We start from the raw sequence: 13,903 nt of genomic DNA, 5'->3' as shown, positions 1-13,903 counted from the left end.
TCTGGGATATCCTTTGGGTCAGTCGGGATCAGCTGTCCCGGCTGTGTCCCCTCCCAACTCCTTGTGCCCCCCCAGCCTGCTCGCTGGTGGGGTGGGGGGAGAAGGAGAAAAGACCTTGACTCTGTGTGAGCACTGCTCAGCTGTAACTAAAAACATCTCTGCATTATCAACCCTGTTTTCAGCACAAATCCAAAACGTAGCCCCATACTAGCTACTGTGAAGAAAATTAACTCTACCCCAGCCCAAACCAGCACGCTAGGAAACCTCCTCAGCTCAGTTTTTGAAAACTATGCTGAAGACAATGAGATGTGCAGCTCAGTTTTTGACTCTCCTAACTGTATTTTCCTAAAATACTACACAAGAAATGTATGAAAACAGTTCTTAGTAAGCATTTGGCCTGGAGCCATTCGAGTCCTGTCTACAGAGAAATACTCTTATTTGGGAAAATGTTAATTGAAGCAATCAAAATATTTTGATCTGACGTGTCATGAGTGACAGATAACTGACATACATTGTGTGTGTGGTTGTGTGTTTACCTCCAAACTGGAACAGTTAACAAATTTCTGTTGTATAACACAAGGTTTAATAATCACTCAGCTCTCCAGTAACACGTATTTTGAGATATGAGGCTGACAGATTTGAAAAATCCATCCTGATGGCAATTTTCTTGTGAAAGCTCATCTTTTTATATTAGTACAGCTGGACAGACAAAAAGTGGATGTAGGTCCCGAAATGAGGTAGGCAGGGAAACTTTTCACTTTGGGAGGAAATGTAGGTATGCACACATGCTTTGCAGGGAAAAGCCTTTCAAAATAAACTGTGCTGACATCTATTTGCTTTATCTCCCCCCTGTGCTTTTTGAAGTTAACAGCAGTGTGCAGTGCTGAACAGCTGAGGAGGTGTGGGGATCTGCACCAAGCCCTTGGGACAGCAGTGCCAAGGAATGCCTGGAGCAAGAAACTGCTTGGGAAAACAAGGGTTGGGAGAGATGCAGCATCTACCAGGATTACTTAAAACACAGATAAATATGGTGCTATTGCTTCTGTAGTTCAATGGGTGACTAGAAAGAAAAACTCAAAGTATGTTGTTGCTTAACACTGCATGTCAGGCAAAAGCTAAGTAGTATGAGATTTTTACTGGAGACTTTACTCGCAAAAAATAAAAGTGGCAGGAGAAGCTCCTAACTTAAACTATAAATCAAATACATGTAAAAGTTTTTGTCAAGCTTTTTGGGAAGTGATAACAATCATAATGATCAGGTCCTACCTTGATGTGAAAGTTATTGTGCCTTGTGTGCTAAAAGACTTTTTCTTTTCATTGTAGGGTTTCCATGGCAACTGCATCCTCCCAGGTTCTGATTCCTGAAATTAATCTCAACGATACTTTTGATACTTTCGCACTTGATTTTACCAGGGAGAAGAAATTGTTGGAATGCCTTGATTACCTTACAGGTAATTTTTTTCTCAGGGTGCTACTATTATATATTCCTCATAAAATAGCAGTGATAGGATTTTCTTCATTCCTCTCTGTGGTCAGTTAACTTTGGCTGACTGCCTGGTGCCCACCAAGCTGCTCTCTCACTCACCTTCTCAGCAAGACATGGGCAGAAGATAAGATTAAAAGCTTGTGGGTTGCGATAAGGGCAGGGAGATTACTCAACAATTAACTGCTACAGGCAAAACAGACTCAACTTGGGGAAGATTAATGTAATTTATTGCCAATTAATTGGAAGAGTAAGGTATTGAGAAACAAAAACAAAACTAAAACCACTTTCCCCCTACCCCATCCTTCTTGTTGGGCTCAACTTCACTCCCAACTCTTCTACCTCCTCCCCACCAGTGGGGCAGGGGGACAGGGAATAGGAGTTGCCGTCAGTTCACACGTTGTCTGTGCCGCTCCTTCCTCCTCATGTTCTTCCCCTGCTCCAGCATGGGTCCTTTCCATGGGGTACAGTCCTTCAGGGATGGACTTCTCCATTATGGGTCCACCATGGGCCATGATTCCTGCCAGAAAACTTGCTCCTGCGTGGGCTCCTCTCTGCAGGCTTGCAGCTACCTTCAGGGCACATCCACCTCCTCCACTGTGGGTCCTCCACGGGCTGCAGGTGCGTATCTGCTCCACTGCAGTCCTTCATGGGCTGCACAGGGACAACCTGCGTCACCATGGTCTTCTCCACAGGCTGCAGGGGAATCTCTGCTCTAGCATGTGGAGCACCTCTTCCCCCTCCTTCTTCAATGACCTTGGTGTATGCAGGGCTGTTTCTTTCACATTTTCTCACTCCTCTCTCTCCCAGCTGCTGCGCAGCTTTTTTTACCCTTTCTTAAATAAGTTATCACAGAGGCACTACTACCAGCATCAGGGATGGGCTCGGCTTTGGCCAGCAGCAGGTCTGTCTTAGAACTGGCTGTTTCCGACATGGGATCAGCTCCTGGTCTTTTCTCACAGAAGTCTCCCTTGCAGCCCAACTGCTACCAAAACCTTGCCATATAAACCCAATACAGTTTCCCTCTTAATCCTGAATGTATTACCCCCAGCAGCCCCAGAATGCCCCAGGAATCATTAGGTGCTACAGAGCACAACAAGGATGCATTTCCTACCTCTTCTTCTTGCGTTCCTCCCCGCCAGGGTGTGGGCGAGTGGGAGTGAGAAATGGTTAAAATCCACTGCAGCAGAATGAAATGAAAGACCAGCTGGAGCTCAGCCTGGAGCGGCCAGAGGAGGGAGAGCAGGGACCAAATCCCATTTCCCAGGGGATGGATGCTCCACATGTTACCCTCTCCCTTGGGGCTGCCTCCTCGCTGCAGCAGATTGCAGCCTGGCAGATTTCCCATGAGCAACCAGAAGCTGTTCAAGCAATCAGCAGTGAAAGATGTTTTTTCGTGCCGGTGACACTGTGTACATTTTCCCCCATCGCAGGAGTGGAGGACCTCGCTGTGTCTCGGACTAGAGAGCGCGCAGTGTCCTCTGCGCCAGGGTATGGGATGGGTTTTCTGCAGAGCAGAGCCCCAGCTCGCTTAACTGAGAGCTTTGGCCTGAAGAAGCCGGCAGGATTAGACCCTTACTGAAGGCCTGAGTAATGTGCTATCTCAGAGTATATAATGACTCACCAAGAGAAACAAATTACTGTAATTTAGGGTGTTTTGATTTCATTGCCAGAATTAGAACAATTCATTCCAGTTCAATTGAAAACAGAAGAGACACAGGGTAGGTTTTCATTTTGCAGGGTCTTTAAGCATCTGCTGTTAACAGTGAGAATTTGCAGTGAAAGGCACAAAGCACTTTTAGAAAAGCACTCGAAAACACTTCCTGGGCCCATTCTCTTAGCCCTGTTTGCAGGAGATATAGCAATGTTATTTCAGAAGAATGTGAGTGTGTGGAGTCTTCTCATTGCCAACCACTGCATCTTTTCCATGCAGAGGGTGGCTTCTGGCTTTTCTTCAGAGGAAAGGCTGAGAGAGCTGGGGTTGTTCAGCCTGCAGAAGAGAAGGTTCCAAGGAGACCCTACTGTGGCCTTTCAGTACTCAAAGGGGGCTTATAAGAAAGTTGCAATAGGACAAGGGATCATGGTTTTAAACTAAAAGAGGATGGATTTAGACTAGATATAAGGAAGAAATTTTCACAATGAGGGTGGTTGAAACATTGGCACACGTTGCCCAGAGAGGTGGTAGATGCCCCATTCCTGGAAACATTCAAGGTCAGGTTGGACGGGGCTCTGAGCAACCTGATCTAGTTGAAGATGTCCCTGCTTATTGCAGGGGGTTGGACTAGATGACCTTTAAAGGTCCCTTCCAACCCAAACTGTTCTATGATTCTATGAATAAGTGAACAGATTAATACTCGGAAGAGCAAGGCTGTCTGCATGCACAGGGCAGCACCACCCTTGGCTTACAGAGCTGTGGGGTTCTTGCTGTATCTGAAAGAGAGATTGTATCTGCAAGGAATTTCTGTATCACTGTGTGACTGGTGAATACAATCGGTGTTTAACACATACTCAAGTAAATAATACACAATAATAATGTGATAAGGGTCATTTTAACTTTTTGTACAGTACCAGTGAAATGTTATGATGTCTGCCTCTCCCCAAAGTCCACTGGAATTTTGCCACTGTGTTGAGTATTCACCCCAAAGTTATAAAAAGCCTAGGAAATTAAAGGAAGGATTAAGAAAAAGCCAGACTCATTTGCCCTAACTTCAGAATTGACCTGTAAAATAATCAGCCTCAGCTTCCTTTATAGTCGAAGAGGAGTAACCACCTCATTTTAAGGCACATTTATCAGGTCAGTTAACTGTATTCTGGAGGTGCCTATTTCTCCCAGTTTCCTCCAAACAGAGGCTAGAGAGACTCATTCAAATACAGGTAATTGTGTTTTAGATCTTTAAAGTTACATGAGGTGAATTCTATCGAGCAGTCTGTTCCCACACCCCCCAGGTCTTCTAGCCTTTGTACATCATATGTCAATATTACCAGCCTAATTGCTGTACGCTGCAGAAAATGAAGGTTGTATCGGTACCAAAATGAAGGGTACAAAGATCCTTTCTATGGTCCATCATGCTGGCTGTGTCATTTACACAGCTCCTTCTCTGCCTTCTTCCTACATTCACAGTCTTGAAAAATTGCTCAAAATGCAGTTCAAGGGAACTTGCAATTGTATCAAGCAGTTTAGCTGGTTTTTCCTAATCTACCATTTTTATCCTTGCCCTTGATGACCAGTGAATAACAGTTTTAGCTGGCTCTGTCTTTGTACTATTTTTCCTCACATTAATAGATAGCATATGGCTGCAATGGCAAAATCCAAAACACATGTCCAAATTATCTGAGCATAAGATACAACCTATGCAGACAGTTAAAATACATTTATGTAAATATATGTATATATGTAATGTATATGTGTATATGTATAGTCCCAAGAGTCAAATACACTTGATTATTCTCTATTCTTGTTCAGAAACTCTAGAGGAAGATTTATTTTATTTTACCCCTTTCAGATTGGTGCATGGAATCTTCATCGATCTTAAACTGAAAACTGTGACAGAGTGAATTTGGCTTTACTGTTATAATGTTTCACAGTTAAGTAAAATGAAGACCATTTGTAAGTCATAGTGGTACATCTATGTTGTGAATTAAGTGAAGAAGCCTATCTTATACCTATTGTCTGCACTGCTTCTGAACAAAATGTCAAAGCCTAAATTCCAACTTCATTCTCTCTGCTGTCAGTTGCATTTGAAGCAATTGACCTTGGTTGTCTCCTGGAGACTTTCTTCTCCTTTGGTTCTTCCCAGTGTACTATTTGTCAATCTTCATCCTCTATCTCCCCAACCCCAGTTTTCTATGTGGCCCATTGAAGTTTGCATCTTTCTTCCTTCCTAGGCTTTTTCTTTCCCAAATACAAAATTAACTATTTTGTGCTTATCATTTATGCAGCTGTCTGCCCAAAGCTTCTGCTATCCAAATGAAAATCTCTGATATCCCTCTGAAAGTTGCCAGCCAGACATTGAGATGTCAAACTCAGTATATTAAAACAATATCCTTAATCTTCCTCTGACTGTTCTATTCTCTGTATATATAACCTTGATGTCTTTTGAAAGCTTTCTTATCTTGCCAGTTGCTCAAGCTCTTCATCTGGAACTCATCATTTTCTAAAAGTGTATCTAGCTAGATCCAGGCAATGCATATGACTTGCAAACTCTCTGCACAATATTACTGACATAAGGACTTTTTTCATCCATTGTGAATCAAAAATTCTTGTTCTGTGTCTTAGTACTTTGAAATCAATTGCAGGAACATCTATTCTTTGACCTTGCAATTTGCCCTGCTTCAGAAATCCCATCTGAAACAATGGTAAGTTTTCTTCATCCATCACTTCAGCTATGACTGCACAAAGAAATACGTATTGCCTAGCATATGCTAGCAGTTTTTTCACACAAAACCAACTTCATTCTGGAAACCCTTCACAACCTGTCTTCCCTCTTAACTCTTTCAGTATTAGAAGATCAAAAAGCACCTCCAGCCAGCTCAGTCTCCTGCTTTGGGTGTAACCTCTTCTCATTCTGTTGTTTTTGAACACTTCTGGTCTACCCAAAGACTACGTCTATATTGTTGTATGACAGAGCTCTTGATGCCAACTCATGCATGACATGTTACTAATACATCCAAGTTTGTATCCACATCTGATGTAACTGTCCCTTTCGAATTCCAGTATGCTGGTTCAGTCCAGGGTCATGATACACTATGGAGCCAGTAATGAACAGCTGAGAGAGGTTCAGAGCGGTTTCCTCAACTCCCTCGTGTTCATACCAGCAATATGAATATTTCTAGCACTATTACGTCAAGGAGATGGCTTAGATCTTCCTTTTTTACTCGGTATCAAAATCAGTAAGGAACCCTCACAAAGTCAATCGCCCCGTGACAGCAGGGACGTGGAGACTGAGCAAACAGAATGAAGTTGAGGTGGTTTTAGTCAATCTCTCTGATCTTGTGCTGAGAGGATTTAGATACAGTCTCCATAGTCACCCAGGAACTACTGCATTCATGCTGGGATTTGGTGGCAGTTTCCCTAAACTGCCTCTCAGGTGTGTGGACCATGTGAGTGTTTTCATCCTGCTTCAGAGCAAAAGCCATGCCAATCACATGGAAAGGAAGGTGAGTTAGACTAACCTGGCTGAAAGGGAGCAGGTATGCTCACAAGGTCAGTTACTTCTGGGAGCAAATCTAAGAAACTGTTTTTCTAATATTAGTTACTGCCTTTCGGGCACTTCAGACGTGGTTCCTGACTGTTTTAAGTGTGCTCACTTATGAGTTGAAGTCACACAAATGAACAAAACCAGCCTTCAGCAATGATTTTCTGTCTTGTCAGAGAGTGTTGATGCATGAATACAGGTGGATGAAAGTCAGCATGACTGAAGCAGTTACCAGTCCCAGATGTTTACCCTGGTCGTCTATGGAGATTGCCACCCCATGACTGAGGAGAGCAATTCCTTAAACCCCTGTAGCTTTCATTGTGCCTTGCGAAGTCTGCTGACACTGATTCCAGGTTTCTTCACTGCTCAAGACTGTAAATTTGGGGTTTTCAAGAGCTGCTTCACATTTTTTTCAGCTCCCCCTGGCACTGGGCAGCAGTGGCTGCCAATAACTGAGACTATTAAGAGCATCATTGTCAAACTCCAGTGTTGTTTGGTTGGGAGTCAGTGCTCTGTTCTCACCCTGAAATGGAGCAGAAAGGCTGACGGGGCAATCACCGCTTCTCCACTGGGAATCAGGACCAAAGGGTGGGGGATATTCTTCCACCGCTGAGCTGGGAGCGTGCTGGGCTTCCCCTTCCCGAGCAGGGATGGAGCACACCCAACTCAAGTGGGGGAACTTACTGGTGCAGCATTGAGATCGCTCTGGAATCTCTGTAGAGCTTCCCTTGTGGCACCTGAGCTCTGTAACAGTACCAGGAAATTTGGTAAGAAAATCACACACCATCAAATGTAATAATGAAGGTAACTGATTAAGGTCAATCTCTTTAATTGCATTACGGACACACTCTCCAAAGGAGTATGTGCTGTGGAATGATGAATTTGGCAGTCAGACTTCTGCATTATTCTGCAAGTCGTAACAAGCCATTTGCATGTAGACTTCCCTGCCTGTCTGCAGGAGAAGCAGGTATATTTTGTTTTATTCTGAGTGGTTTATGAAATGAGTGTTGCTGAAGAGCTGAGTTTCATGCAGTATAGTCTCAGGTGGGTGTGGGTTAATCACAAGAACAAGGGAAAGGATGTCGTGCTTAGGTCAACTCTCTTTTTTCTGTCATTCTCATCGCATGAAGGCCTGTAAATCTCCAGCCATAAGGCCAGCCAGGTGTGCATATGAAGAGAAAACTTAGGCTGTCATTTTGAAAGAGTTGAAGACACTTAGGTGCTATTGAAATGCAGTTTACAGTTCATTAAACCTTCAGTAATTGTTGTTTTCCATGAATTAATATTTATTATCTGTGTTGTAGTAATAACAACTACATTTCTCAAACAAAAGGTTTTGCTTTGTTAGGTTCAAGAGATGACTGAAGAAGACTTTAGTTGAATACTAGCACCCCAAAAAAGTGGATCCACTTGTATATTAGTAATTAATATTTTTTCCAATTTTTTGTTTTGCCTTCAGGGACAGGCAAAATATGAAAATGGAGCCTCAGTTATGGGGAAAAAAAAAAGAAAAGCTCCAGTGATTGTTCTGCTGCATACAGTTTTGAAGCATAGCTGATAGGACCAATGCAGTACTGCATAGCCCTCACAACAGTTAGTTGGCCTCACTTATACACAACCTCTAAACTGCAGCACAAAACTTTCCAGAAGGTTTTTTCTCCTGCAGGGTTTTTTCTCCTCCTTTTGTTTATATTCCCCTCCTGGGTGACTGTTCTTATTTTAGTTCATTTTTCTCTCTTTTTGTTAATACCTATCTGTCCCATGGGTTCCTCTGCCGAGTTAAAAGAAAAAGGCATTGGTAAGCTTCTGTGCTACAATATTTAGAGCATCACAAATCATGGTCATATCATGAAAGACATTTGAACGTTTCCTTATGCCCCTTGGTTGAAAGAGGCTGCTTGGAAATGCATCTGCACTTTAATCCTTGGGACATACATCAGTAAACGAGGGACATGAACTATAAAAATTCTTAATGGAAAGTAAAATAGATGTTTCATAAAAGTAAGATGTTGCAAAAGTAGAGGTGGAATTCCTTCAGAGGGACTTTTTTTGAGGCCATTATTTGAGGCTAACAGAAGTTAAAGAGCTGACAGCAAAGATACCATTCAGAATTGCCTGCTTTTTCCTTTAATACAGGTGTATTTTGGCTGTTTCAGCTTGAGTGCCCTCCTTCCTCACTCTGTGATGGCTGGGAGGAACACTATTAAGCACAAGGATTTTTTTTTTTTCTATGGTGGCATGTAGGGAAGATGATTAGGAATGCAGCTCCCACCGAGACAAGCATGCAGGAAGACCCACCAGTCTTTCAAAGAAAGACTCATTTGTTTCTTATTTAGGTATTTGGCTTTGTAAAGAATGCAAATGAGGAAAATTGAGACCTAAGAAGTTTGCTTCAAGTTTCACTTCTTGAAATAGGTCTTTGAAAGAAACCTATGTGTTAATATGGGAGAAGAATGTATAGCTTGCTACACAGAGATCTTGCTTGTTGATTAAAAAAAAAAAGAAACAGAGGGACAACTTTAATATAAAGTGTTTGGATTTTTTTCTAGAATTATTTAATTAGCAATGACATTGAAGATCAGGTTGTTGTAATAGTCATACAATCATGTTGTTATGATAATAACTTCTTATTTAAGGCTGAAAAAAAGTGAGTTGTATAGCAAATAGAAATTATGTGCATCTATATGAGAAAGGATAGCTAGGGAATAAATAAAAATGAATTTGGTGGGAGGAGAAGGTCGAGCATGAAAGCGTGAGTATTTGAAGTCTTCCCCAGATTTATATTTCTTAAATACTACTTACGCCAATCTCTGGTAAGATAGGCTAGGCAAACACTGCTTTCAAGTCAACAGTGAAGAGTGTTGACTCTCGCCTCTTGATACATGCATTAATGAAACTTTGCTAATTTTGGTGTGATGGTCAGAACAACCCTAGAAAAAGTAATACATCGATTTTACCCATTTAATCACAGTTTAATGTGACCACCAACACATCACTTGTGCTAAGGTATCTGAAACTAAAGCTATTTTAATACAAAATATGTTCAAAATCTTGAGTTCTTAGGTGGTTATATTGATAGTAAGAGGTTTTTTGCAACAATTTATTGATAATCAAAGTTACTCCTGGAATTAGCAAAAAGTTGTTGAAAAGTCTGTTGGATGGTATAACTACAAACTTATACATCAGATGCATCCTCTAATCTCAGGTGAGAAGGAAAACATTTTACTGATTGTGTCAATAAGTCTCCTCTGTTGTATCTCTCAGCTCCCAACCCACCCACCATTCGAGAAGAACTCTGTACAGCTTCTTATGATACCATTACTGTCCACTGGACATCGGATGATGAGTTCAGTGTGGTCTCTTACGAGCTGCAGTACACCATCTTCACTGGACAAGCTAATGTTGTTAGTAAGTATAAACCTTCTCTTTCCCAGTGCTCTTTCCTCGTGGTTTCTCTGTAAACCAAGTGCCTTTAAATATAACGTACTGCCAAGAACAAAAGGAAAAAAATATTTTCTAGGAAGATTTAAATCCAAACCAATTATGATTTCAAAAGGTTTTAAAATTCAGAATTAATTCAGTTAAAATTTCTTGTGTCTTTTCTGGGAGTGCCATGTAGTAGGAGCTTTCGAAGACTGAAACCACATATTCCCAAAGGCACAAGTATTGTTCATGTTAACAGGACTTGTTGCTTGCGTCCTAGGTCCCGTGTTGCAGATGTAACAGGGACAAAGACCTCGGTTCCATTGTTTGGGCTAGTCAGGCACTTGGGAGCCTGTGTTGAACTGGTCATTAGTTTTAGTTAGAACTGCAGCCCCGTTGTCATTTAGGTAACTTTGACAGCTGGACCTTTGTCAGAAATACAGATTAAGTCCTTCCCTCTGATTTTTACTGTCTTCAAGGCTACAAAGCATAGGTCTCAGTTAGTATACTGAAGGCTAAGACAGCAAACGTCAGTGGAACAACAATTAATATGGTAACTTACTTTGATTTATAATGACATTAACAATCTTTGATATCTTGTATTGTAGCACATTTTTTATTAAATACACTCTCAGTTTTGAATCTGTGACTTTCCTTAATGAACAAACTTACTGATTATTCCTTGGATTGTTTTGTTGTTAAATAACTGTTCCTCGGAGAAAAATATATTGTCTAATCTTTGGCCAGGAAGTCAACACTTCTGGGTTCAGTGCATAGTGGTCATTGACTATGAATTTGGAGAAGTCATTTAACTTCTTCCTGTTCCCTGTGTGTTTAACAGGAATACCACTAGCTGACACATACTTGCTTTATGAAACAAGAATTCTGAAACGAACCAAATCAGTCAAAAGGCGGAGGTTGTTCAGTCAACACGTATTTAACTTGGGAACTCATTGCCACAGCGGGTTGTTGTGTTTGTGAGTTCAAGAGAGGACTGGACAGATAATGCAAGAAAAATCCACTGAGAACAATGAAGTGCAGAGATTTCCTTCTGGCTCAGGAAGTCCCAGAGCTGTAAACTGTTGAGACCTGGGAGAGCCTGGTGAGAGATGATCGCCGTGTGCTTTCCCTGTTCCTTAACACCTTCCTATGCTCTTGCTTTCGTCCACCATCAGATACCCCAGCCACACACTGAGCTACATAGGCTTAGTTCTGATCCAGTGCAGAAGTGGTTTTCTTCCTACAAAATTTGTTGAGATACTTTGATGAAAGTCAGTGCTGTGGACATGTTTACATGCTTTCTGGGAAAATGGTACCATCTATGCCATGTTTCAGTACTGAGCCAAACTCTTGTGCTCACTACTCTGTTGCTGTGTGCACCTCATTTTCTCCATCACTAAACTGTAGTTTTCCAAGCCATCTGAAAGGATATCTTAGGATTCACGTGCTGGCATTTTAACACCATTTTTAAGTAGCATACTGTGAATATATTATGGTATTCAGGATTAACTAAAAAATAAGGTGGACTATTGAAAATTTGATGAGTGTTTTGCCAAAACCTCCATTTAGTATTTCACTGAACAGCCTAATTTTGGACAACACACTGTAAAATTTAAAACTGCTGGAAAGACCAAGTAAACTTGAACACATACTCCTACATCTGAGCAAGCTGGATAACAAAAAGGTCTAATAGTAATTTGGAACAAATTGGAGCAAGGTAGGTAAGGAAGGAAAAGCTTCCCTGATGAATCACTACTAAGCAGAGGGGACTTAATGATAACACAGTACATCGCTTGTTTTCTAACCCATTTTTTGCCCATGGCTTTATGCTTGAAGACTTTATGCAAGTCAGTTATTGGCACTATGTGTGAACATAGCAGCAGAAAGGTGTGCCATTTCCACACAATACCACACATTTGTGATGTGGGGTTTTACTCTTTGCTTACTAGAGAATAAATAACAAGGTATTTCATTTTTAGGCTGTATTGTAGGTTTCCCATGTGGAGGTGAAAGCTTTGATCTGCAAAACATATATCAATTAGTCTACTTTCAGAGATGAAATATGATAATTTTGGGTATAGCACAAAGTGCTCAGTGTGCAGTTTGAACTTTCATTTTATCACTTTGCAAAAATGGTGTCATTAAAAGTTTGAAGAGAAAACAAATTAACACTGTAAGAGCCTTTGTTTACAAAATGCTCTGAAGACCTTAAATGACAGTAGGAAGAAATGAAAGAACTGGCCCTTTTCCTTTTTTTTTTTTTTTAATGCAGCTGGCTTTTACACAAATATCCTGGCTGTTAGGTTCAATTTAATTGAAAGCTATAATGTTAACCCAAATTAAATAGGTGCATATATAAGTATATGTGGAAGGATTTTTTAAATGTTGTAAAGCTTTTTTTTAATTTCATTATTTAATGTAGACTTGAACACCTCCAATGGAGATGTTCCCACCAAATCTAACGTGCTACAGATCTGCCCAGGTTTCTGACACATGAGACTCTCCCAGTTCCTTCCAACTTCCACTGGTACTGGAGATGTGCCCACTAACATCCTGATTTTACTCAGAACACTGCTTGGATGTTTCTTCACTTTGTAGGATTATATTCTTTGTCCTGCGGAAGGGCCCGATATCCCAACTTTTATAAATGATTTTCCAAGATTGCCCCTAGAATATCGGAGTGTACCTTGGTAGTGTGGTTGAACACAGAGAGCTATTTTCACTGTAAGTGGCATTAGGAGGCACTGCACTGCAGCCTTCCTATTTTGATGAACTGAAGCTAGGTGATAATTTTTTTTTAAATCCTGTTTTAATAGAATACATTTTGTATTAGCACAAATTTCTTTCTCTTTATGGCATTTGCTGTTGCACATAGTTATTTTTTAAATTTATTTCTCTGTCATATCCCAACAAGTTTACATTGGTATTGTGTGTTGCCTATAGCGGATAATGTAAACAGGTTCAGAGATTGTCTTCAGTTCTGTGTTTTTGTAGCTATGAATTAGTCACGAGGGAATAGCTAGAGTACCGCATTAAACCAACAAGCTTTTTTCCCCTGAGACAATAGGAATCACTTTGCATACATACCCACCTACTGTGCTAATGGAGGCTGTTATTTTGGAATCGGTTTCTTAAAACCACATAGCCAGACTGACTGCACTTTCCACTCCTCAGTACATTTCCCCCACCAGAGGCATATATCATTCAGAGATTGCTAAGAATTCAGTAACAAAAACAAGCAACGCTATGTTTTTCTAGTGTATTTTCTATCCAACATAATCAACTATATTCTTTTTTATTAACTGAAAAATTGGAGAGTTAACATTTGATGGAAAAGGTCCAAACAGAGTATTTCATTTTGAATCCTATTTCATACAGGAAAGATTATTTCCAAATGTGGCCAAACTGCTTGCCTATTAAATGCTTGGCAGCCCTGTTCTGTGCATAAGAGCAATACAGAACTTTAAATTAAGCAGGCTTTTACTAAAGCAGTTGTTCTCAGAGTTACACCATTCGCACATTTGCATTTCTGAGAGGCAGCTAATCACCTGCAATCTGAATATTGTAAAGGCTTTTAAAATGACTTTGTCACTAGCTAGCTAACATGCATTATAATTTCATTATGCCATTTCAATAAATTCTCAAGTATTTATTGAGTATATATTTTTTTAACATCATGGATTTGCTTTAGTGTGTTTCAGGAAGGTTAAAATTTAAACACCCAGCTAGTTTTTTACTAGCTGTGATACAAGATGTCTTCATGAAAAAACACATCTCCCTCTTCAAGACAAAAAGCAGTAAA

At 40.6% G+C, this 13,903-nt stretch overlaps 1 protein-coding gene across 4 annotated transcripts in view; it reads left to right on the top strand.

Moving 5' to 3' along the window:
- The window catches only part of MID1 (midline 1), a 251,344-nt gene that overhangs the window by 225,199 nt on the left and 12,242 nt on the right, over positions 1-13,903 (top strand). For all 4 annotated transcript variants that reach the window (XM_075057344.1, XM_075057343.1, XM_075057346.1 and 1 more), the window contains exons 6-7: positions 1,324-1,451; positions 9,943-10,086. In XM_075057344.1, coding sequence (XP_074913445.1) covers positions 1,324-1,451; positions 9,943-10,086 — 272 coding nt within the window. The remainder of the gene's footprint in view (positions 1-1,323; positions 1,452-9,942; positions 10,087-13,903) is intronic.

This window comes from Buteo buteo, chromosome 25, assembly GCF_964188355.1.
Source record: "Buteo buteo chromosome 25, bButBut1.hap1.1, whole genome shotgun sequence".
Taxonomy (NCBI): Eukaryota; Metazoa; Chordata; class Aves; order Accipitriformes; family Accipitridae; genus Buteo; species Buteo buteo.
The sequence above is the reverse complement of the archived record's forward strand: the minus strand, read 5'-3'. Positions and strand labels throughout refer to the sequence as shown.